Source organism: Salmo trutta, chromosome 29 (assembly GCF_901001165.1).
Source record: "Salmo trutta chromosome 29, fSalTru1.1, whole genome shotgun sequence".
Classification (NCBI taxonomy): domain Eukaryota; kingdom Metazoa; phylum Chordata; class Actinopteri; order Salmoniformes; family Salmonidae; genus Salmo; species Salmo trutta.
The window spans coordinates 27,772,684-27,799,578 of NC_042985.1; the positions used below are offsets into that span (position 1 = coordinate 27,772,684).

The window sequence follows — 26,895 nt, forward strand, 5'->3', positions numbered from 1 at the left end:
ATCCTTATAAAACCCTCAAAGCAAATGGCGCTCATAGTTTGTAGACTTTGTTGCTCCTTTCTTTCTGTTTGGCATGACAATGTGAACCCAGAATCAGAGGTTGGTACTGGTGTTATCTGTACTGTATGTGGGAAAGCATGTTGGCAAGATGCATTGGCTGTTGGTGAGTAGCTGAGAGCTGGAGTTCAGAGGTCATCAGCAGAAGTCTGTTTACATGTCATAAGCAGACACACTGTCAGCCACTGATGTGCTGCATGTTAAAAGTGTTTATGTTCACAGACTAAGGGTGGTCTATGAAAAAACCTTTGCCTCTTTTTTGTTGTTGCTGTTTTAACCTAATCATCTTCCCCTGTCAATGCTGAGTTAAGACCATGAGGAAGCAGCATCTCACCTGCCCTCTCTGCTGTTGTGCCAACCCTCCATATTGATAACTCATGGCTATCACATTGACATGGCTATCAGTTGCCTTCTTTTCTCTGTGTACATGTGTAGCTGTCCTATTACATTCTTCCTCTGTGACTCATTTATACCAATGTGTTGAAAATCATGTGCTAGCACCAAATATACCCTTTCAAAAATGTCTTGTGAAAAGACATATATTGTGAAAGGTGTAATCTTGTAATAAATGTACCTGTAATTCAAAACATTTTTTGCAGGGGCCATTTGGCAATGTATGTGTGTTTAAGGACCTTAAAGTTTTGCCAGATTTCTTTCTCTCTCGTCTTTATGAAGGGATGACTACATCTTTTGACTTTCACACTTTTCCCCAGTTCCCAGTGTTCAGATGGATTAATGACCCCTCATTAGTGTGTGTGTGTGTGTGTGTGTGTGTGTGTGTGTGTGTGTGTGTGTGTGTGTGTGTGTGTGTGTGTGTGTGTGTGTGTGTGTGTGTGTGTGTGTGTGTGTGTGTATGTGTGTGTGTGTGTGTGTGTGTGTATGTGTATGTGTATGTGTGTGTGTGTGAGTGAGTATCAGCCAGCTGTAAATGCCTGGTCTTTCAGGCACAGTTCGGCTGTCTGAGTTAAAACAGCCATCTTTTGTACGGGTCTCTGTCTACTCTCATCTAAAGCAAATTAGAGATCAGCAGCAAAGAGAAAGGCACGCGTCCCTCTCCATTTTACAGGGAACATCGCTGTATATCTGCTCTGTCTCTTTTCTTATCTGAGACATGTTGAGTGAAATGACAGTCATTATGATGCCATTCTTTGTGCTACTTCTCTCAAACCATAGCTGACCATAGTGATCAAATCGTCAGACATTCCAAGTCCACCACATTCTCAAAAATGTCCCACCCCACATTATTATTATCCAAATTTCAGTGTGACAGCAGTGCTAGTTGATTAATGAGTCTGAGGTTCCTGTACCAATACATTATTTCAGTGTAATGTTTTGACAGAGGACATGGCATGAATACTTCAAAGTGCAGTTTGATTTGAATACACATTTGAATATTTTATACCATTTAACAATGGTATTTTTCAGTCAGGGTTTTCTTACATTTTTGTTATGACCAAAGGATATCATGTCCTAAAAGATGATTCAATAGAATTCATATAATTTTACAGGCATTATTATAATCAAATCTGATTAACTGAAATCTGATTGTTTGAATGAAATCATACGACTTTCACCTACATTGTCAAATTGATTGAAGTGATTTCTAGAAATGCTCTTTGTTATCAAGGTATTGTGTGTTGGATCATTGAAATCAAAATTCTGATTGTTAAAACATAAATTGTTACATCTTGCTAATGCAGGATTGTTGTCCAGACAAATTGTAAAATTACAATAAAACCTTGTTTGTTTGCATTCAGGTTACAAGCATGGTAAGTATCAATTATCCGTCCAAGCTCCTGGCTCTGCTCTTGCCAGACCTGTCAGCTGGTTGAGTATCTTTGCTTCTGCTATAGTACCATAGCTGCTGCTGCAGTCCAGTGACTGTCTAGTCTGTGGGCCTCTGTCATAGCTTCACACCACTCCACCTACAGATACTGTACATCTCTTGCCAGCATGCTCGCCTTCAGCTTCTGCATGTGTTCCCATGGGGATCCTAGTTCTGTAGGGATGGCTCAGAAGTCATACTGTGTACTGCTCTACTTGTGTTGGGATAAGAAACGACATTTCTGTTTGTTTGTGCTGCTGTGTTAACACACAGTAGAAACAGAATGCCATAGATAGGGTTTAGCTAGATGGTATACAGCAGACAACTGAGTGGAACTGATGCTAGTGAGTATTTCTCCACCGTTCCCTCAGCCACTAACTCCCTAACTCACTACTCCACTACTATCAATGAATTAACCTTTCTTGATATCAACATTAAATTAAATGTGATTACATTTTTTCTGATACACAAAGGCTGAGAGTAGTCCTCATGTACTGTATTGAGCTGAAGCCTTTCTCATAAGGAGAAGAGTGGGGGGACGTGGTGAGAGGAGCCATGAAAGGAACTCTTAACCAAAGCTTTCGTCCTTCGGACTTTCTTTAGTCATTCTCTTTGTATGGTTAACTGTTCTGTCAGGCAGACAAATCCAGCCTTGACATAAGAACTATTGAATTATGTTATATTCAAGGAATAGCGAAGAAAGTAGTTATTATTACTCACTCTATTACCTATTCTATATGGTAGGAAGTGTGTTAGAGATAGATTAGTCAACAAGGAAACGTGCTTTTATTAAGTGCATACCCACACGTACCATTTTATACAGGAATTCAGTTTTCACCTTACTCTTTGGCACATTCCTTTGAAACAATCCACTTCAATAATGGCTGCCGCAATATGTTTGCTTTTAACGTGCATGCTGTCCGTCATTGTTGGAGGCGAGTGTGTGTGCTTGTGAGTTTAGAAGCGTGGCTGTTGTTATCACTGTTCTATGTCCCCCATCTTGCCCTCTGTGAGTGCTAAGCCTTTTGTGACTGCTGTTGAAGGATCAGACCGTGAAGGACAAAGCCCTCCAAAGCATGGCCTCCATGTCATCGGCTCAGATTGTCTCTGCCACCGCCATCCACAACAAGCTGGGCCTGCCAGGCATCCCGCGCCCAGCCTTCCCCGGAGCGGCAGGGGTAAGAGGCCTGCCGGCAACCCACTATCGGTCCACTCAGACCAACACACCACAGAGGGCAGCCACCAGGCCCCCTGCTCCCCAGCCAACACAGCTGACGTCCCATCCAAATCACATTACACACACCAGGGCTTTATGGAAACTGACCACATCTGATAAGCACAAAATCAAAACGAATGCTAGTCGAGATAACTACATGTATTAGTTGTGCTGCTTGGAAGTATTTTTCGGGGATGTGTGTTTGGATGTTTTGTTGTGTATTGATTTATGTAATTCTCTAGTTTTGGCAGGGCATGATATCAACAGCCCAACCTGGATCATCACAAGAGTGAGTATCATGTTCTATTCTCAGAAAACATGCAACGTGACAGTTTTCTATTTCTCTCCCCCTCTCTGTTTCTCTCTGTCACCCTCTTGCTGTTCCGCTCACTTTCTCGATCTCTGTCGCTCTCTATTTCACGTACTCGCCAATATTTTCTTTGTGGGTGCAGCGGTTGAAGGGTCCATATAGAAATGATAGATAGAAATGGATGGGCTCTCGTACAAATACTTCAGTCAGCCTTCTTTCTTCTTTGCTGTTTGTCAGTGATATGTTCAATATGTTGCTCTGTAGAAGTTCCAGACCATTGCATTATTCCCTCTGTTGTAGCATCAAGCCGTTCACCCAACAAGCATATCCCATCCAGCCGGGAGTAACAACAACGATTTCTAGTAAGGCTTTCACTCATGCAAATGTCCTTTTTTCTTAATAAGTAGACCTATAGCGTTGTTTAAAATCTGACATTATAATGAGCTATGGAGATACAACTCAGTTTGATATGTCAGAGAGAGAGTGTTACTCATGTTGGTTGTGATGCAGGCTATGAGCCCACGTCAGCCCCAGCCCCAACAGTCCCAGCGTGGCATGGCCGCTCCATTGGGACATCCAAGCTCCGGCTGGTGGAGTTCTCTGCCTTCCTGGAGCAGCAGAGAGACCAAGACTCAGTGAGTATCCTGAGTATCCTTTTATCCAGAGCGACTTACAGGAGCAATCAGGGCTAAGTGCCTTGCTCAAGGGCACATCGACATATTTTTCACCTACACGGCTCTGGGATTCAAACCAGCAACCTTTATGGTTAATGGCCCAACACTCTTAACCACTAGGCTACCTGCCGCTACTCGTCACCACTCTGCATATGTATTATATGTATCTTGCATGTACCACTCTACCAGGCTACTCATCACCACTCTACACCACTACACACTGCCACTGACCTATTCACTGTATCCAGACTGGCACTACCTCAGGGTTTTTTATGGGGTTTTAATGTTGAGGGAAAAAATACCCGCACGCTCTTATAGCTCTTCTTTTTCATGAAAGCATGTAAAAGCATGTCAAGATAGGGAGGGTATTGTCCGTATTCATGGCCACTCTCATGAGACATAGCTGTCACTCATTTTCAGCTCTTATCAGCCAGTTCTGGCCCTCTCAACACACAGAGGGTCTAGCTGCACACTGTCGAGGATCAAAGAGACGAGAATGAATGCACACACTAGATTGAGTTCCCTTCGCTAGTTCTGACCGACCATACACACACAGAACACTGGGATTAGGGAAAGTAAGATGGACCACAGACCCATGTCACGTCATGTGAAAAGGCACACAGACCAGCAGCCCTAAGCTCATGCCTCACATTCTTTATTGTTTGGTTTGGACGCGAGCGATCTGTCTTGGTTTGTCTGCATTCCCCCGAGAATTCTATTTTGTTATTGATATCGCATGACAACAGCCATTAATCTTGTATTTAGCTGAATATTTGAGATGGTTACATGGCCTTAAGGCTTGGCTGGAGAGGCCATGCAGCACTCTGGTACCGAAGTAAAGGGCAACAGTGACTTTGAAATAACCCTCATGATAAGATTTGACTCTCTCACAACCAGAGCATTAGGACAATAGTACAGATTTAATTGTGAAGATATTCCCGGATTTGCTGGCATTCCTCCTTTTTGTTTTATGACTATATATCTTATTTATATTTTTGATCTCATAAATGGAGAACAGACTGACTGGTACTGTAAATTAGAATAGTTTTTCTGAGGATCTCAGCCAGCCAGATGTTCAACGGTTATTGAAAACAGAACAGTAATAAACTGCAACTTCTGCATAAGAGATCAATACTCAAAAGCATTTTTTTATGATTTACAAATGCGTCTTTTTGATATTAGCTGTGTAAGATCCTCCTGTTTACTGTCTTTCAGTACAACAAGCACCTCTTTGTGCACATCGGACAGACGAACCACTCCTACAGCGATGCCTTGCTGGAGTCAGTGGACATTCGTCAGATTTATGACAAATTCCCTGAAAAGAAAGGAGGACTGAAGGAGCTCTTTGGCAAGGGTCCCCAGAATTCCTTCTTCCTCATCAAATTTTGGGTGAGTGTCATGTTGCTAATTATCTGCACTGGTCTGGTGACTGAATAGCACTTTAGTGTGTACAGTAGGCCTGTGTGTTTGTATGAAGAAAGAGGTAAAGAAAAGATATGGAGAAGACCAGTATTGTGGAAAGAAAAATAAACTCACAGATATTTAAACAAATATGTTCACAGAGTTACTTATTATTAATTAGCCTGTGAAATGAAAATGCTGAGATTGAATGCATTTTGTTCTGCCTTAGTCTCTCCATAAAGATATATTGTATATAATTTCTCATGTTCTTTCTATAGTATAAAGCATTTCCTGTTTTACAACCCAGAGAAAACAGGATTTGTTTGGTTCCATCTCCAGTGAATGGGTTTAATCAGAGGCTAAACACTGAATATGGCTGCAGAATGCATGTTGCTATATTTGGCCTCGCATAGCAGGAGAGCTTGTGATCAAAGCGCTCGCTAATTCAGTGTAATATCTCAAAACAATGGAGTGACCTCGTTGCACTCTTAATGGCTGTTTAAACATTGCATGTATTTTACCCCAATGGAAAATGCTAACTAGCGGCAGCCAACAAAGTGGGCCTCGCCGTCGCAGCCAGAACAGCCCGCTCAAATTCCTTTTGAAGTGACCGGCCAATCTGAATTTCAAATGAAAGGCACAATCTGCACAATAATTAAAGTGTAACTGCTTTGACTAATGAAGGAGGAGGATGCTATAGAAGGAGATGTGCTCTTTTTGTCCCCATAATGAACATGATGTCCTGGACCTGGAGAGCTGCCCTCAGAGCACTGCTCCTTTTCACTAGCATGAATCAGCCTCAACATAACTTCATTTAATCTCCTTTATAATCTAGTTCCAAATATGGATTACATTTACATAGTCATTCAGAGGTGGCTAAGAAGTGTGTTATTTATTTAAGACTGTCCATTCACTTGATCGCTGATGCCCCGCTAGATGGTAATACATTCACAGGTGTAGGTCATTACTTATTTGAAATAAATGACGACTTTCAATCTACACTAACATTTTTCCATTGCATGGTGCGTTTACATACAGTTCTGTTCTGCATGCCTCACTAGAGAGCAGTATTGTGATGGCCATTTTTTGCTAAAACACATTTCTCTCACCTCACATGGATGAACAAATGAGACACATTTCTGTCTTACCAACGACTAATATTGTGTTATTTGTGGTTCCCAGGCTGACTTGAACTGCAACATTCAGGATGAAGCGGGGGCTTTCTATGGAGTGACCAGTCAGTATGAGAGCTCCGAGAACATGACAATCACCTGCTCAACTAAGGTGTGCTCCTTTGGCAAGCAGGTGGTCGAGAAGGTGGAGGTGGGTAAAAAAAAACATTCTGTAAATGACATATTCAGTCACCTGTTGATATCAGTATATGTGGAGGACGAAGAAGCTCACACCTGGTTAGGTGAGGTGCTGGCAAGCAAAGTAGAACCCTTCAAAATGAAAAGCTTCATGCTCTAGAGTTAAGATGCAATCATTTATTAGCAACGTTCCGACAGCCAAGCTGTCTTCATCAGGGTTTAATGACAAACACTGCGGGTCACTAGTTTATATAGTTTGGAAGGACACACACAGGTGTCTGTAATCATGGCCAGCTGTGGCATAATTTCATTGGTCGATTTACAAATATCAATAGAACATGTAAAAAAGCATGAATGGATTACATACGATCATGGATACAATTAGGCTACATCATATAGTCCTACAAATACTTTATTTACAATGGGTAACAAAAACACAATCATCACAGGAATGGCTTCAGATCAAACTCTACGATGAGATCTTTAAATTAAAGACCCAGGCGGCCTCTAGTTTTATCAATAAATTGTCAAGGTCACCCCCTCTCTTAGGGAGGGTGACGTGTTCGATGTCGATATAGGGAAGGTGTACGGTATGTGTGACATATCTATCAGTATATGCGTCACACATTTCTGGATGTTGGTTTTCTCTCTCTCCAGACGGAGTATGCCCGGTTTGAGAACGGACGCTTTGTGTACAGGATAAGCCGGTCTCCCATGTGTGAATACATGATCAACTTTATCCACAAGCTCAAACACCTGCCTGAAAAATACATGATGAACAGTGTCCTGGAGAACTTCACCATTCTTTTGGTAAGGATTCATTCCTGTCCTGTCCTGTCCGTCCTACTACTGCTTCCTAAAGCAGCCAATTACAAAAGCCTCTCTCACTACTCTAACCTGTGGCTAGGACCCTCCCTCTCCTTTATCCTAGCTTTCTGCTGGGCTCCTTTGGCTCCAGCGAACCTGAAAAGAGGAGCTCTGACTGGGACCTGAGATGAGCCTTGCTCCGTTCACCTGCATTCCTCACATTCCACAGGGGATGGAACGCAGTGTGAGGAGCCTTATCATCTGCAGGGGAGAGGAAGGGAGGAGGGGAGGGGAGCGATCAGAGGGGGTGGGGACCCCTGTTATTAGCCATCACATGGGGGCTTAAAGTCCTATTCTCCGCTGCAGAGAGAGCTCTTTTTAATGCATGTGTGGGTGTGCACTCTCAACCCTGCCCCGGGTTTTGTTTGTTTCATTTTTTTCACCCACTCCTTTAAATTCCTTAGATTTACAAATTGACTTGTTTTTGTCACACTGTTTGCTGATTGACATCTGTCCGTGGGCCTTTTAATATCGGAAAAGTCCTTTTCCTGAGACCCATATTCCTCTCCAGAGACTGCTCATTGCATTACATGGAGTGTGATTGCGTTAGGTCTGAATGACTAACATGACATCTCTGTCTCTTCCAGGTGGTGACGAACAGGGACACACAGGAGACTCTGCTGTGTATGGCGTGTGTGTTTGAGGTGTCGAACAGCGAGCACGGTGCGCAGCATCATATCTACCGACTGGTGAAGGAATGAGACTCCTGAACCCCCTGAATCCTCCCTTTACATAGACTAAAGAACCTCAAAACAAAGTGACAGTGCCTCTAGCTGAAAATCACACATGCACTGCTTTTCGGTCACATTTTGGGTGAAGCCTATTGTTAGTCATTTCTTTGTATATTAATGTATGTATTTGATGTTTGACTGCAGCTGTGAATTGCGGTACAGTTGTTCTATGTTTTGATACAGGAGAAATTCTTCATTTTGAGGATGGCGAGTCAATCTTTGTTTGTAGGATGTACATATAAAAGAGGCAGTATGTAAGGAATCAGTTGGTTGGGTTTAATTTGGTCAGCAGACATTATGTGTGTGTTGTCTTCTTCCGCTTTGATCTTGTAATGTACACTTAGAAAACACTAGAAAGATGTTGTCTGTTCCCCATGGGTCCTGTAAACTACAAGTATATCTGTAGTTGATTTGTGAGCGTATAGGTCACAGGAGGTTGGTGGGCACCTTAATTGGGAAGAACGGGCTCGTGGTAACGACTGGAGTGGAATCAGTGGAATGGTATCAAATACATCAAACACATAGTTTCCAGGTGTTTGATGCCATTCCATCTGCTCCGTTCTGGCCATTATTATGAGCCGTTCTCCACTCGGCCGCCTCCTGTGGTATAGATATACAAACCGTACATACACACTTGACCAATAGGTTTTCCAAAGAAAAGCATTTTAAAAAACATTTTGGGGATAATAAAATTGCTTCGCGAAAGTTAGTCGAAGGCAGGTGATTGTGAGCATCATAATAGTGAAGTTATTGCTTTACAAAAGCATCTGTTTCTTTCAGGGAAATAAGATACCGGTCCCTGTGGACAATCCACGTCTTAGACACTAACAGCAGAGTGAATGCACTGTGATTACACTACAGAGGCCTAGTTCAACCTGTGTCTGCCTCAGACACGGCTTTACAAGTCTTACATTGCAATAAGGAAACCATACACCTATCCTGTTCCAATGTCCTACGCTACAAACGAGTCCCTCTCTTCTGAGAAGACAGTCATTAAAATGGATTTGATTCTAAAAACATGAAAGCACTACTTTAGCTACTCTGAGTGGACTGTCACCTTGTCCTAAGCACTTGGTTCCCCTTCTAGGACATGCCGATTTTAACTTTTACGTTTTTCTTTTAGGTGTGTGGTTTAAGGTTTTAGGATATCCTGAGATAACCGTGAGAAAATGGATCACTTCTTAGACAGTGGGCTGTGTTCAGTATGCAGTTACATTGCCTCTGAACAGATGATGCATTTTGTCTGGTCATTGCAGTCCTAGCCAGTGTCGCTGCCTTTACGTTCACACCACCCCATGAATCTGTGGCCTACACCAATTCCGAGCCTTAAACATGTTACGGACGTGTGAATTCCAAAAGATGCCACTAAAGCTGTGATCTCTTTCCTAAGCTGGGTGACTAATTTTCACATTTTGTAGGAATTCTACTACAGTACAATCTGCCAAAGTGTAACAGTGTACAGTGCCTTATTGTATGGTGTCAAACTGGCCTTGGTTCACTTTTAAGAATGTATTTTGTTTTTAACACGCACAAAAAATATATATAAAATCACTCACCAATATACATATTGGTACAAAATTTTACCACACACACACACACACACGAGTTAAACTGAGTTACTTTTTAACATAAATAAGAACTGACTTTGCCTTTCCTGTTTTGAAAGACCAAAAATACAGAGATACATACGATCTCTAGTCATGTCCTGCACTGTAGCATGGAAGTGCCTTTGGTTTAGAATCTCCAGCAATGAAAATACTAAATAATTACGAATTAAGCATTGCTAAACCAAAAAGAGATGTAATGAAACCAATCACCACATTGCCTTGCTGAAGGTTTGTACTAGATGACAAGGGACAGTGAGTCGATTCATGGTGAAATAAATTATATATTAATATAATTTGGTTTTAATAAATTATCTGTTGAGAAGAGTACCTGTACTATTCATGTGTGTAAAGTTATAGTCTGTGAAAGGCCTGTTTGACCAGACAGCAACTGATAGAATGGATGCTGGTGACTCGTTCCAGCAGCTGTGAAGTCACATAGGCTTACAACTTTACCTTAAGAAGAGATACATGTTTCCTGATTCTTACTAAATTATTTATGGGAACATCTTATTCTGAATCATTGCAGAAAATGTTTCTGGTGGATACAGACAAAGTTGGTTCAATTGCTCAGTATTTTTGCTACAGCCCTATGGAGACTGGAGTTCAGTAGGCATATGTATATTTTCTTTGTTAACTGTTTTATCTCCCTTTTTGCCCTGTGTACTAGTTCACGTTAATGAATGACTTACTGAGGTGTTCCTGTTTATTGTTCTACATGTATATGATGGTTTGTGATGACATTTTGGGTATATTCCAGGCCCCAAGAGGGTGGTGATGCTGTTACTGCTACACTGCTGGTACATTTGACATGTCAGTTCCAAGCTGGAACAGCTGACTGTACCTTCCACGTCTCTGGGGAACAGAAGACTGTTGCCTTTGATCAGATGAATTGTCTAGAGGACACTCTGAATAAAATGGACATAAAGCATGGATGTGTAACGGAATCTCGACACAAACATATCAGCAGTTTAGCTCTTGTTGTTATTTGTTTGTAATTTCGTCTAAATGTAGGTACTGGTACCTTTTTTGTTGGTTATTTCCATTTTAAGATGTTGGCTTTAAAGTGAACTTTTCCATAGTTCAGATAGTATCATAAAAACAACTATTGGGTTTGTGTGCAGAGATTTTCTTTGTAAAAAGGTGCTTTGTATAAAATGATATATCCTTGCTTTTCTTGGTACAGAAGTGTGATATCTTTTCATATCCATGACAGTAAAGCGTTGGAGCAAGGGACAGAAAATAAAACCTTTTATGTGTATGTGTTCTCTACTGCATATGGTCTTGTCTTTGCTCCGTAACATTTTGATGCCTTCTTGATAAAGTGGTAGATATTTTGTAGCTTTCTAGATACTTTGTATGTATACAATATTGAAGTTAAATAAATCAGGAAAAATATGGTCTCCCTTTTTATTCTATGAACAACTGACAGTGAGAATACAAAAAATACAGAGCATCTCCACATTAATACATTCAATTCGAACTTAACCTTTAGATAAATAAACATAATAGGTAACAACACATCAGCTGTACTAACCACAAATACACAACAGAGGGAGCCATTCCCTACCTTTTGTATTGGTGCCAGCCTTGTTACAGTATCTCCATTATATTACAGTATGTCATGTGGCAGTATTTTCAATTATGAAACTAGATTTCATAATCTGGGACAACCATTTACAAAAGAAGCCCCTATAACAACAATAATGAAGCCACTTACACAGGCTGCACTCTTTGATAAAGATTGTTTACATTTAACAGACACTCATATCTAGAGCAACTTACACGGAGAATTAGGGTTAAGTGCCTTGCTCAAGGGCACATCATCAGATGTTTCATGTAGTCGGCTGGGGGACTCGAACCAACGACCTTTCAGTTACTGGCCCAAAGCTCTTAAGGTTCCGCTACGCTACCTGCCGCCCAATATTATCATCCCTAAAGCACAGCCCTCTCTCAGCTAAAGTTCTGTGCTTCGTTCATTTTGAATAAGATCTAGCATGACTATTGCACTTAATTGTATATATTTTGTGAATGATTTATGAAGCGTTTGTGTCATTATAAAATGTAGCACTTTCCTTTTTGCGTAACAGTTATCAAGGGTAATACTGAACGCTAACACCAGATGGAGCCATTATCAAATGAAAGACTTGTCCATTGGACCAACCTAAAAAAGACTGAAGGCCACCGTGCTGCTGTTTAACTATTACAACTGACATGCTCATTCTGTAACACTGTTGTAAAAAGTGCTAGCATATTTTAACCTGGAGCCTAGGTATGTCTATTGCTCTCTCATTCACTCACTCACACATCGATTATACCGTGTAACGGTTTGATGTTGTAATGATTGTAACGCCAGTAGTTTAGTGTGCTTACTAATCAGAGACAGAACAACTCGTCCGTCTACAGAATGCCCTCTCCCTATCCTCTCTCTCCACTGACACTGTCCACATAATATCTAACAGATGTCTGTCTGTCTGTCTGGCTCATGTGTGTGAGAGGATCTGATTATGGAGTCATTTTTAAATCCATGCACAGTGCACCAGTGTAATCTTCCCAGGGGTCAGAGCCCTGCCAGATTTGGACTACTACACTTCCTGTGTTTCTAGGGAGTACTTTTACACAGCTGTATCTGAGTACAAGAGGAAGAATACTGGACACTCATAATGGGTGTGAAATGTTCCATACTATGGTCTTGATTCATGGTGTAGCTGTCCTTACTTGACAGGTACCAGCAGGGGGGCAGAATTTCTCTCTTAATTCCAGATAAATCCTGGAGATCAAGGTTAGAACGCTGCCTTCTGAATGAACCAGGAAGTGGTTGTCTAAGTGTCAGACAGTCTTCCCATTCGGGACAGAGGTCATTTCAACGTCTAGTTTTGGTTTACATTTGGTTGACTTGTCATCTAACAAGAGTTCAATGTGAAATCAACAAAGAATGTCACCATGTAATTGGATTTAGATGAAAAGTTAGGTGAAAAAAATACGAAATTCCCTTACGTTTCCCATGTTGATTCAGTGTCATCACAATTAATTATTTTTGTTCAAATTACGTGGAAACAACATTGATTCAACTAGTCCCCCCCACTGTGTTATGTTGATTATGATGATCAGCATGTATGAATAGAAAAGTGAGATGAGGCAATATATTGTGGAACCCCGCGAAGCTGGCTCAATACAATCGCTTTCCTTTTACCATCTGTTTGTTGGGGTGTTTGTCAGTCAGAGAAGCAGAGAAGACGCATGGTGCAATGTATTAGGCTATAGCCTTCTATACAGATGTGTGTACACTGCATGCTAATGCATTTGGTTTAAAAAATGTATATATGCTCAGCAGTAAGATAACATCTTCTGATTTAGGGATGTCAGTACCTTATTTCACACCTCCCATTGTCACTATTTGAAGTGTTGCATAACCCCCAGGGCTGTCTGCGTTTATGTCGCATCAGCCAAGGCACCAGCCAAGGTACATCAGCCAAGGTACAGTAAATTATTATAAATTAATATTAGTAATAATACTACATGCGCATGTATACAATTATTATTATAAGCGTTGTTATAATTTTGCATATCACTACTATTGTTATTGATGTGGTAGTTGTAATTATTGTTATCATTATTAGTTGTAGTATTAGTCGTTTGTTGTTGTTAATCATTGATAATAGTGTTGTTGTTGTTGTTGTTATCATGTTTTATCAAAATACGCAATCAGGTTCTCTGGGAGAGTAAGAAACTTTATGGGCGGTGTTTCTTGTTGTGTTTAGGAACTGTAAAGTTGTCATGTGATCAAAGCAGAGCGAGTCTCGGGTTGTAAGCACAGCGCGCAAAGGGCGCAGTTGAGTGTGCTTACTTAGACACAGAGCAAACAGCGACAGCGGCTACATGGACTTCCCATCCGCTACCAACTACTTGAGGGAACGCGTAAAATGAAAAATGTATCTCAGAATGTTGGATGTTGCTTTTTATTCTAACGTATGCGGATGTACAATTAATTTAGCACTTACATGACGAAACTCTGTTCTAATCCGTTTCCCTCTTCAAAAAACGGAATTTGAATGGTATTCTAAAGGGGAATAACGTTTCGTTTTAGTTTATGATGGAGTCCAAGGAAAGTAAGATATCTGTGTGGGTTTGCCGAGAGGAGAAGCTTGTCTCCGGACTGTCAAAGCGCACAACCTGTGCAGATGTGGTCAATGTGCTCCTAGAGGATCAAAACTTGAAACAATGTGTCTCTGCAGCCATGCTCTTGGGATCACCCCAGTCCTATTGCATCGTAGAAAAATGGAGAGGATCTGAGAGAATTTTGCCGAACAAAACAAAGATCCTTCGACTTTGGGGCGCGTGGGGAGAGGAGCAGGAGAACGTGCGGTTTGTGTTGGTTAAAAATGAGGCTTCTTTGGCTGACCACGGACCCCGGAGCGCAGAGGCGCGTGTGGTGCTCAGCAAGGAGAGCCCGTGCATTTACAAGGGGACAGCAAGAGCCACCATGGGCTTTTCACCTGAGAAACAACGTCGGATTGTCAGGAAAGCTTTCAGAAAGTTGGATAAAATAAATAACAAGAGGGCGCAAACCGTGTCCAAGGATGCGCCCACTGGTGAGAAAATGGAAACTTTGGTTCACCTGGTCATATCCCAGGACCACACAATCCGCCAACAGATCCAGAGAATTAAAGAACTGGACAGAGAGATAGAAAGGTATGAAGCTAAAGTTCATTTTGACAGGATGAAAATGCATGGGATCAATTACGTGCAGGACACATACTTAGTGGATGCGCATTCTGACGGGCTCTCCAAGCAGGAGGGCGAGAAGCCGTGCTCAGCGGAGGCTGTTGCCCAGTTTGAGGAGTATGCCCAACGGTGTGAGGAGGTGATTAGACTTCAGGATCAATTGGCTGAGCACGAAGCGCTCATGGACAGCATTACTGTGGAGATCCAAGAGGAACTTAACCAGAGGTGGATGAAGCGAAGGCAAGAGGAGCTGTCAAGTAAAGAGGTGGAAACCAGCGCGGGAGAGACCGCTATGTGGGTATCAACAGCCCATGCGACACACACAGACACGTTAGCCCTCGAGGCTGACACATCATTCGAGAACGATTTTCTTCTGGAGGAGGAGAGGATCAAAACGCAGCTGGATACTAGTTTATACATTGGACTGCGCTTGAACACGGATTTGGAGGCTATTAGGAGTGATTTGAATCTAACCCAGGATATTTGGGGGGCGAAAGAAAAGGAGATACGGGATTTGCTGGAGAAAGTGAACTCATTGTATATAGAGGATGACGAGACACAAGGCGAAGACAATGACCGCAACTCTGTGGTTACTGAGGCAGCAATGATGCGTCTCCTGGAGACGAAAAGTGAGTGGGTGGAGCAAGCCAGGGGGCTTTCAAAGACATGCAATGCCAACGATGACGATTCAGACACTGGCCTGAGCTCCATGCACAGTCAGGACTCGGATAACCCACCTGTGTGCGAGTCATTGGTATGAATTGCCAGGATGCTTCAAATTCTATTGACAATTATGGGACATAATTACTGTATGTCTAAAAACTCAGGGATCTGACATAGAGTATATCCCCACAATGAACAACACAATATAATGTATTCAAAAATGTCCAAAAATGTATTGACTATTATATAGCTTACCCCAATACATAGTCAAAATACTTGGTCACTTAAATATATGCAATTATAGCTACTCACGTATTTTGCTGCCTTTTCTCTATATAAAACCCTTTGACCTGTGCCAGGATATGACACACCTCAATGTTATCAGTCTGATTATTATTGGTTAAGGAATGGACATCTTTATGTTTGCAAGACTAAACAGACTTAAAATAGACCATGCTAAATGTAACACTGATCAAGTGCTAATTCTAGTTGGAAGTGAAGTAGTGCTCTGCACTTATCCAATGTGATTTTGTGGACACACTGATGAGTCTTAAATATGAAGGGTGTATGACATACTAAAATAAAGATAATTTAAAAAGCTTATATGCAATTGCTTCATTGAAATGTGTAGAAAATTACTTTTCCTTGCCTAATCAATACCAAGTCTGCAAATTGTATGCATCAGGAAAGAGTTTGGGAAGAGTAAAAAGTATAGGATGATGTTAAATAATGTATGTGTATGTATGTGTGTGTGTATGTGTGTGTGTGTGTGTGTGGTGTGCGTGCATGCATGTGTGTATGTGTGAGAGTGTGTGGATGCATGCATCACTGTTTGTGTGTGTGTGTGTGTGTGTGTGTGTGTGTGTGTGTGTGTGTGTGTGTGTGTGTGTGTGTGTGTGTGTTCATGCCCTTGCGACCATGTGTACTTGAGAGAGACGGTAAGTAGGGTAAGGGGTGGCATTTGTACTTTAGAGAGACGGGAGGTAGGTTAAGGGGTGGCATGCAGCATTACGCAATGGGATGAAAACTCCAAGCAGATGCTGGGCTCACACAGCGCAAACCAGAGCATGTACAGTACAAAACGGATCAGGGATACATACAGGACGTTTGTGCCACATTGTGAGTGAGAAAGGCCATGGAGGGCACGAAGGATTTGGGCTCATATCCATGGGCGTCAGGAGATTCCAGGGGTGAAAACTTCCTCTGACATAAACCACACAGGGAGAAGCAGCAGAGATGCCTTTGACAGAGAGACATACAGTAGTATGGCATTACATTATATTTCCCCACAATAGCGAGTGTGAGGCTTGCTGGCTGGCCCAGGTGGGGTAGCACATGATGCTACTGTATTTCACTGTTGACTGGCCTTCAGTCAGGCTTCAGATCCAGTCTCTCTCAGCCAGGGTCTCATAAGAGGATCCCCTCCTTCTCCTCCCCCTGCCCACCCCTACTGTACCCCTGCTATAGTGCATTCTTAACACATCCCTGAACACTAGATCGAACCAGCATCAGCTGTAATCAGAGGCCTGCTGTTGGCGTTAATCTGGTTGGTCTGTTGAGCAGTGTGAGGATTGTAGCTATAAAGCCAGAGCTGCAGATACATTCAGACTGTCACAAATAACATCATCAGGTTTGTTTGCAAAGCTAACGTCAGAGCATTACCTCTGGCTCTACTTCACATTCACCACTGCAGAACATTTAACAGATATTAACATTTTAATCGTTCAGATAATATTGTTATTACATATGTATAAGCCACAGAATTTCATAACAAAAAACTGTGAATAAGAGATGGTGTAATATGCTCCAATGGGCCGAATAGTTTTTCTGTCTGTCTATCAGTCAGTGAACATCTGGACTAAAGTATTACCACACCTCGGGTTGGGCAGGGCAATCATGGATTAAAGCAACATACTGTACGTTTGGCCAATAGCCTTTCCAGATGACAAAATTATAAAAGATCATAATAGGGCTGGATTATAATGTGCGTCGAAGACCAGTCATAATGAAAACCTCCAGTCTCAGTGGTAGGGTTACTTTACTCTATAACTACGCTATTTCAGAAATGATTTTATCATTCCAATCACTCTCAATTAGATTAAATATGTTCAGAAATTGATATTAGCATGCCACCAGCACACCACTGAATGAACTAGTATGTGATCTGGATGCATTAGTGGATGCACTCAGAGGTCACAACAGATAGAGAATGCTAATCCCTTTTTAATGTCAATCCAGAAACACTGGCTGGAGTTTATGGGAACCTCTCGTATCCTCCTCAGTAATAAAGTCAAGGATCCGTGACGCACCAGTGAGGAGGAATGCTGTAAAACTCCCTTCCTGGCTGTACAGGCTCAGGAACACATAGTGTATGTCTTTCACTGATATACACTACAGGGGCTAGGTTCGATTTTTACTCACACAAGAATGGCCACCCAACTAGTATGACATTTTACTGTTGTTGTAGCTTATGTCACTATTTTCATGAGGCTCTCTTCACACACACATACACCAGCACTTGTACACGCACACACACACATACACACACCTGAAGTATACATTTTTATATGAATTCTACAAGCCCTTCAAAAGGAGTGTGGGAAAGTGAGTAACACTGTGGTGACTGAGCTGTAGCTTTGGGGAGGAGGTGTATTTAGAAGAGGAGATTCTCAGTGGGCTCCTTCATCTCTCAAACAGCAAACAGGACGCAATTACTGCCATGTCTTTGATCCTTCATCAATCTCTTCCACTCCCCTGCACCGAGCACTGAGCCCCCACCCCCTCTAATGAGGCCCTGCCCCACTAACTCCCTGCGACTCCTTCCCGTCCTGAACGAGGCAGATATCTATCAATGGGTGATAATGACAGGTACTCTAACTCCACCCCTCCCATAAATACTTCATTACTGCAGTGTGAGGAGAGGACAGGGCTATTACTGTTGACCTAGGTGGTCCAGGTTTCAGACAGTCTGAACCAAAACCTTCACTTTACACAGGGACACGCTCCACCATGATAGAACCAGACCAGATAAAACGCTTGATTTTCTACTGCTTTATTACTTGCTGTCTCTCTCGCGCACACACACACACACACGCACACGTGCACGCGCACGCGCACACACGCACACGCACACGCACACACAGAGAGAACTACCACACTATCAGAACTCTAATATTTGAAGGTTCAGTGACTCCAGAGTAGATGAACCCAAAATAGGGCGCAGGTGTCAATCAAGTCATGGTCATGGGACACTGCATTGCTCGGGGGGATGTTTGTTTGTGTTTTAAACAAGAGGGAGAAAAAAATGTCAGCGCCAAACTGACTTTCCAGACCAATAAGCAAGGTTCCAATCATCCTGACACTCACTACAATCATCCATTTCCCTGATTTGGCTGCTTTACAGTAGGATAGAATTTATATTTGGCATTCAGAGCCATATAACATTGTATACAGGAACCATGACAACAACATACAAGCCAAGCACAGCATGCACGCAGCCACTAATGCACCCCCATCCATAAGCATACACAGCATACTGAGCGCACTAACTCAAAAGGAGAAACTTCTTCAGGTGTTTCCACATTTTCTTTTGTTTCTAACATCCTGGAGTAGGAGTCCAGATTGACCAGGTTCTTATGACGTTCTGATTTTCCACCATATACAGTCGGCTACTTTGGTGGTTCCAGCAGTTTTCCTACAAAGACGGATTATAGCTAAACTAAACTCCTTACTGTATGGATTCCTAGATACCACACACACTGTAAACCAACCAGTGTTTAGTATACACACTGTACCTGTATACAGTAGGTATCCAGTGTCAGGTGTTGGATCTGAGACATAGCAGCAGTATACATTACTGCCTCCATCCTGGATGCCTGGCAGGAGGTTCTCTGTTTTATGTGTTTGATTTTGATTCGAAAAATCAAAACCAGAGGACTAACAATGGCTATTCAATATTTTCAATGTATAGTGTATATCAGGATAAAGGTAAAGGATGTGGAGCACATGTTCTTGGGGGAAGCGGGAGAAGACAAGGATGTCATCAACGTAGACGAAGATGAACCGGTTCAACATGTCGCAGAGAACATCATTTACCAGAGCCTGGAACACAGCAGGGCCGTTGGTGAGGCCAAATGGCATGACCAAATACTCGTAGTGGCCTCTGGCCGTGTTGAAGGCGGTCCTCCACTCATCCCCCTCCCGTATCCGCACCAGGTGGTAGGAGTTCCGTAGATCCAGCTTGGAAAACACGGTAGCCCCCTGGAGCGGCTCGAAGGCCGAGGAGATGAGTGGTAGCGGGTAGCGGTTCTTCACCGTTATGTCATTGAGTCCCCTGTAGTCGATGCACGGGCACAGGGTCTTCTTCTCCACAAAGAAGAACCCTGCACCGGTGGGAGAGGATGAAGGACGTATAAATCCTACAGCTAGGGAGTCCCCAATAGCCTTGGTCTCTGGTCCCGACAGTGAGTACAGTCGTCCCCAGGGCGGAGTGGTGCAAGGGAGAAGGTCAATCCCACAGTCATATGGTTGGTGCGGCAGAAGCGAAGCAGCCCGGGCCTTGTTGAAGACCTCCCGAAGGTCCTGGTACACCGCGGAAATGGCGGAGAGGTCCGGGGCACCTTCTGAGCCCCCAGGAAGATGTCCCGGGGCAGGTTGCACTAACTTCAGACACTGGGTTTGGCAGAACGGACTCCAGCCCATGATGGCACCAGTAGACCAGTTGATGAGGGGATTGTGTCGCTGAAGCCAGGAGAATCCCAATACCACGGGAATCTGAGGTGACTTGATGAGCAGGAATTGAATAGTTTTGCTGTGATTCTCTGACACCCGTAGGTTGATGGGAGTGGTAATATGAGTGATCCGGCCTATAGAGCGCCTGTTCAGCACTCTAGGGAATCGAGATCCGTAGGTAACTCCCGAGCAGCAAGCTCGACCTTGACCTCCTCCGAGACGCCATGCAGGAACATATCGAACAGTACATCCTGGTTCCAAGCACTTTCTACTGCCAACGTGTGGAAATCCACCACCTAGTCGGCCACACTGCTGGTGTCCTGCCGAAGCTGGATTAGCTTCCAGGCAGCTTCTCTCCCAGAGAACGGGGCGTAAAAAAACTTTCTTCACCTCTCTCACGAACCCCTCCAGACAAATGCATATGGCCGGCTGCTGTTCCCATACAGAAGTAGCCCAGATGAGATCCCTACCGGACATCAGCGTGATGAGATAGGCTATCTTGGAGCAATCTGAGGGGAAGGAGTATGGCTGAAACTAAAAAATTAGGGCACACTGAGCTAGAAACACCCGACAGGTGCTCGACTCTCCATTGAAGTGTTCGGGGGGTAAACGGGGCTCCTGAGAAGGTGGAGTGGCCAATGAGATGGTGCTGCTAGCAGCTGGGTTACTGAGGGGCTGTGGGGTTACCACCGTGGTAGGCTACCTCCCAGACAACCCGCGGAATTGCTCCAGCAAACTGTCTAATGGCGTTCATGGCGTTCAGCCAACGTTTGGACCTCCTCCATGAGACCACGAAGCAGGTCCTCTTGCCTCCCGATGGTGGCTCCTTGGGAGGAGATGGCGATGCGCAGCTGGCCGGGGTCTGCTGGGTCAGTCATGGCCAGTTCGTACTATCAGGATAAAGGTAAGACCCAGATGCAGACCTTGTCGAAGTAACAATGTTTATTACAGCAACAGGGGCAAAGGTACAGGATGGCAGGCAGGCTCAGGGTCAGGTCAGGCAGAGATCGGTAATCCAGAGGTGGGGCAAAGGTACAGGAAGGCAGGCAGGCTCAGGGTCAGGCAGAGTGGTCAGGCGGGCGGGCTCAGGGTCAGGACAGGCAAGGGTCAAAACCAGGAGGACAAGAAAGAAAGACTAGGGAAAAGCAGGAGCTGATACAAAAAAAGCTGGTTGACTTGACAAACAAGACGAACTGGCAACAGACAAACAGAGTATACAGGTATAAATACACAGGGGATAATGGGAAAGATGGGCGACATGGGAAAGATGGGGTTATAATGCAGACAAAGTCTGTTATGGCACAATGCACTTCTTATTTATTGTATGAAGAGTGTACGAGAGCATTAAAAGTATTCTTTCTATGTTGCTGAATAAGTCTCACACGAGCATGTTGGTATGTACGTTTAGGGTGCAGAATAAGACCAGAGGGGTGTTATGTTCAGATCATGCACAATACTTCCATTGAGTTTTAGTTAGAAAACTTTTATCCAACATCAAAGATACTTGATAACCATAAAATGGGATCTGATACTTTGACAGCAATTAGCGTTGAGACAAGACACTATCCATGTGGAACCTATTCATGTGTGTTATTCACCCACAGGTACATCACCCATCCACCTCTCTATTGTTACCTGCTCTGATATCTCTCACCTTACACTACTAGTACAGACCTGGGATGGAATGGTGATACTGTAACAAACTGCCCAGAGAACCAGAGAGAGCTGACGTCTATCTGTAAGATCTAGACAGCCACCCTGACGTTCCCAGTCTAAACAAATGTATTGGAAAATAATATGTTTCATAATTTGATTCCTTTGTGTTTGCATATTTGACAAAGTTGGACACTCCAGCAGACTTATGAACATGTCAGACGGGGTTTAGTCTGAAGCCAAAACTCTAAATGGAACAAGGACCCTTCTTCCCTTTTTATACAATCGGTGTCTTTCACAGTTCTCTGCTCATCTGACATTTCTCATAACTTACTATGCTGTTTGGCTTTTGCATTTTGAAAGAACACACAGGCCCTAAGGTAATGCTGACATTTTAATACCTTTGGCTCAGAAAACAAGGAATCAGTTTCAGAGTGGTCCAACAGACTGGGACACACCTCAAACAGGTTGAACTTTAATATGCTCAGTATATGGGCTGTATTAGAAGAGAAGACAACCATCCACCGTGCTTATCAAATCCACCAAATGCAATATTTCCCCAAACCCATAAATCCAGAACTCATGCACTAGACAGCACAACCTCCTCTCCCAACTGAACCACGGCCTGTTCTCCCCACTTCCATCACTCAGACACGGACTGTATGGGAGAATCATGGCAAAAACTGTCAGACGCGGACTGTATGGGAGAATCATGGCAAAAACTGTCAGACACGGACTGTATGGGAGAATCATGGCAAAAACTGTCAGACGCGGACTGTATGGGAGAATCATGGCAAAACTGTCAGACGCGGACTGTATGGGAGAATCATGGCAAAAACTGTCAGACACGCCAATAGCTTCTACCCCCAGACCATCAGGCGGCTGAATAGCCACTAGGCAGCTATCTGATATCCCTGTCCCCCTTATTATGATCTCATCCACTTCTCACTCCCCCCCCTAATGGACACTTATCCTGCCCCAACCCCCCAATGGACATTTATCATTGCTACATTTGAAAATGTGTATATATTTGTATTGTATTTTTATTTTATTTATTACTGTCTCATTCACTTCTCTTTTTTTAACCTGCACTGTCGGAGCATAAGAATTTCACTGTACCCTGCGATTAAATCTGGGACTGTTTATGGAGCTCATTAGGACCTGAGTGTAAGGAGCTGCCAGCGGTGCAATACACCATGAGGTCCACTGAGAAAAACACATGAGGCGGTGCAGTGTTCATCTCCGTTCTTCTCCTCATCTCGTCTCTGCACCATTTATCAGTGTATGAAACACCCGGGCCTGGCCACTCAGTCAGTTGTGTAAATAGCTGGCTGGCTGGATGGGAGGTTTACAGTGTTCACATGGCCTGTCATGAGGCCTGGTGGGCCTCTCACTCTGGAGAAGTTTGGAGCTGTATGGGGGACAACAACATCTATTGTTTATCTTGTTCTCAACTAGCCTACCTGGTTAAATAAAGGTGAAATAAAAAAAATACTAAATAAATGATTGGTATATTAACCTTAATCGCTTTGTGACAGAATAAAAGGTGATATTATGTCCCATACTACATTCTATGGCAAACATTCCAATACAGTAACATTATATACTGTTTACATGTGCTATTATCAATAATCATATTACCATACATCCAGACGATGCACTAGAATTAAGTTTTTTTCCATACTGACAACTGTGTGGCATAGGGAGTGAACTTGTAGAGTTTATGACCTGTTTTGTGTCTTGACTTAAACAGTAAAAGTAAGGTTTCTTCCCACACAAAGCACAAGAACACCATCACAGCTAGCCATCTTCAAAAAAGAAGGGAGCGTGCAGGATTGAGAATAGGCCTGATTTGCATTTTGATTTAGGGGGATTACATTACTGGAACCTCACAATGCAGCTTCACTGTGTGGTATAATTGAAGAGAGTTTGGGGAGTGTGCAATGGCCAGCTCATACTGAACAATGTGTCTTGAACCCCTCACGTCTCAGAGCCTATGACTTCTGGGGGATTCTGGGATGTGTTGTTTGTCTCGCTTAGCAGTTGACATCTCGGTGACAGCTCTGTATAAAAGGGACAAAAAAGGTAGTGATTGCAGTGCATGCAAACAGGGTCTTTCTAAACGTGTGCTAAAGGCAGAGCAAGTAGGAGAAGGAGAGGGGCGACAGGCAAACATGCATGAAAGGATGTGGCTTTCAGTGGCGCCAGAGAGATACTGTGTGTGCCTCTCAGTGAAAAAGGAATGCACATGAAGCAGGGCTGAGTCAGAGCTTAGGATCCCACACTGGCAGAGTCAATACCAGAGCAGAAGAGAAAACTATAAATGAATGTTAGGCAACAGGTACATCCACCTTATGCAATCAATTCATTCCATTTCCTTTTCAATTTTAAGTGGTTCTACGTACACACAATATAATAAAATTACATGTTGGAGTATCATGAATCTTTTGTCCAGTATTTTGTACTTCTTGATAGTGAATGCACCTGATGTATGAAGTAAAGAGTTATTTTAGTTCAGAGATAAAGACAATTACAAGTCTTAGTGTTGCTTGAAATAAAGGGTTGCATTACCACCCTGAATAATAGAAGACGCATTGCACATAGAACTGAAGTCCCGAGGTGTCCTATCCCTTCAGGCACTAACAGCACTTCAACATAATGCAGAATGCAGTTGAAAGACACTGAATATGAAATGCAGCTCAGAAATACAACAGGAAATAGCTTTTTTTTCAGGGAGGCAACAGGAAATAAAGAACCAATCGATGAGTAAAAGGCAGGATTTCATCATGTGTGGTTCATTTTCAGATTTGGGGTTCACTCCACTACTCCTCTTAGATCCTAGATTAGTCATAATAATACTGCCTATATCTAGAATCTAGATGGACTGTCACATGGGATGTTTTTCACCTTATTTCTACTTGTGTAATAATAATCAATACAACTTGCACTAATGTCTGTGAGAGTGTTGAGAGAACGAGATGGTGGAACTTGACATTATATACATCTTATATACCAACTTTCCTGTTTAGTATAACACGTTTCAACAGTTCACAGTTACAGTAGGCTATGTATGTTCTCCCTCATTTATGGCCCTGTGTTATGAATGAACTGGTTTGGTGACATACAGGACATGCACATAAAAGCTGGGTTAAAAACAACCCATGTGCAGTGGAAACTTGTCACAGGCACTGCACATAGAGCTCAGTTTGTCTACATTTTCCAATTTCCCCTCTGCCTGCTGAGACCTGACTGCTTCCTCTGCTGCATCTCATGAATAATTGGCCTCGGGGGAAAAACACTATTTTGCCCCAACTCTCTGACTTGATAATGTGTCGTGTTAAGCAGCTGCTTCAGCCTGCCTGCCCTTTGTCTGACAGTCCATGGTATGTGAAGAGAAATGACCATGCAGACCTGAGCTGCTCTTCAGCTGCAGGCTGTGCATGCCCACTGTGGGTAGATAAGCAGGACAGGCCAAGCAAAGCTCCACATCAGCTCCTGTTGAATGGACCACAAGAGCTCAGCTCAACTTGCTAGCCAATCCAATTGTTCTGTGAAGAGAGAAATGTAAAGGGAATTAGAATAAGAAAGTAAAAGGTGGAAATGAGAGAACAGAAAACCGAATGCCTTCTGACAGCCAAAAAACGTATTTAGTCACAGAGACAGACCTGGTCCTACCGCCGACTAGGAAGAGGGGAGAGAAGCCAGTCCTACTCTACCCAAACACATTGCCCTGGCCATATGTGATCTGACTGGGACAGGCAGTGCAGACAGGGTGGGCTGTCTGTTTGTCACGACTTCCGCCGAAGTCGGCTCCTCTCCTTGTTCGGCGGCGTTCGGTGATCGACGCCACCGGCTTTCTAGCCATCGCCGCTCCATTTCTCATATGTCCATTTGTTTTTTCTTGTTCCATACACACCTGGTTTTCATTCCCCAATCAATCTACATGTATTTAGTCCTCTGTTCCCCATCATGTCTTTGAGTGTAATTGTTAATTGTTACGTGATTATTATGTCAGGCGCTGCACTTTTGGATTAGACCGTGTTTGTGGCACTAGTATGTTTTATGTGCTGTCGTTGTTGACCGGTATTAAAGTGTGCCTGTTTAATATACTCCGCTCTCCTGCGCTTGACTTCGCCTCCCATATACATGCCTAACAGAATTACACACCAACTACGGAGTCAGCAGGAGCAGGTACCCCGGTTAGAGGAGTCGAGGAGCGCGTCCAGGAACATTCGGCTATGTTACATCATCTTGGTGCCATGATGACAGGAAGTCTCTCCAGTGCCTCAACCAGCGCAACCGGGGTTGCCTCTACCCGTCCCATCCGGAGCCAGTCCCAGTGGGATACGTCTCTCCCTTCCCAGGGAGTATGATGGGACGGCCACACAGTGCCAGGGATTCCTATTACAACTGGACCTTTACCTGCCACTGTGCACCCAGCTCCCTCGGGAAGGGAGAGAGTGTCTGCCCTCGTCTCATGCCTCTCAGGGAGAGCTCTGGAGTGGGAAAACGCCGTGTGGGGAGAAGATGACGTGGTGTTGGACCACTTCGAGGAGTTCACCCGTCGCTTCCGGGCCGTCTTCGACCATCCGCCCAAAGGGAGAGTGGCGGGAGAACGGCTCTTCCATTTGAGGCAGGGGACGAGGAGCGCCCAGGAATTCGCCCTGGAATTCCAGACCTTGGCCGCCGGAGCAGGCTGGAGCGACAGGGCCCTCATCGACCAATATCGGTGCAGCCTGCACGAGGACCTCCGACGTGAGCCTGCGGGGATGCCACCATCTCCTTCGTCCAACTGGTGGAGTTGTCCATCCGGTTGGATAACCTGCTGGTCACCCGCGGACGCCCAGAGGGAGCTCTGTTGGTGCCATTTTTCAGTACCCCCGCTCCAGTGCCCATGGAGTCGGGAGGGGCTGCGCATAGGGAGACTGGAGGAGGAGCCATCACATGCACCATCTGTGGCCGCAGAGGGCACACTGCCTTTCGGTGCGGTGTCGGTTCCTCTGGAAGTCGAGGTAACAGGCATGGCACTCTGGCGTTACCCCAGGTTAGTCTGCACCACAGTCATCCAGAGTCCTCTGTTGAACACCTGCTCATACCTGTTTCTTTCCCTAATTTTTCTCCTCATTCC

General features: G+C 43.7%; 2 protein-coding genes across 12 annotated transcripts in view; both read left to right on the forward strand.

Moving 5' to 3' along the window:
* The window catches only part of tead1b (TEA domain family member 1b), a 63,581-nt gene extending 52,183 nt beyond the window's left edge, over nt 1–11,398 (forward strand). For 7 of the 11 annotated variants that reach the window (XM_029721574.1, XM_029721575.1, XM_029721579.1 and 4 more), the window contains 9 exons: nt 1,815–1,826; nt 2,926–3,060; nt 3,341–3,387; nt 3,709–3,770; nt 3,919–4,043; nt 5,298–5,471; nt 6,666–6,806; nt 7,451–7,603; nt 8,248–8,386. In XM_029721574.1, the coding sequence (XP_029577434.1) occupies nt 1,815–1,826; nt 2,926–3,060; nt 3,341–3,387; nt 3,709–3,770; nt 3,919–4,043; nt 5,298–5,471; nt 6,666–6,806; nt 7,451–7,603; nt 8,248–8,361 (963 nt within the window). In that variant the 3' untranslated portion in view covers nt 8,362–8,386. Of the gene's footprint in view, nt 1–1,814; nt 1,827–2,925; nt 3,061–3,340; nt 3,388–3,708; nt 3,771–3,918; nt 4,044–5,297; nt 5,472–6,665; nt 6,807–7,450; nt 7,604–8,247 lie in introns of all 11 variants that reach the window. The other 4 variants (XM_029721578.1, XM_029721581.1, XM_029721585.1 and 1 more) reach the window with 2 other exon arrangements.
* A 2,395-nt stretch (nt 11,399–13,793) lies between these two features.
* rassf10b (Ras association domain family member 10b) lies at nt 13,794–15,986 on the forward strand. The gene has a single exon (XM_029721586.1). The coding sequence runs from the start codon at nt 14,086–14,088 to the stop codon at nt 15,478–15,480; it is 1,395 nt and encodes a 464-aa protein (XP_029577446.1). The 5' UTR covers nt 13,794–14,085; the 3' UTR covers nt 15,481–15,986.
* Nucleotides 15,987–26,895: the final 10,909 nt, after the last annotated feature.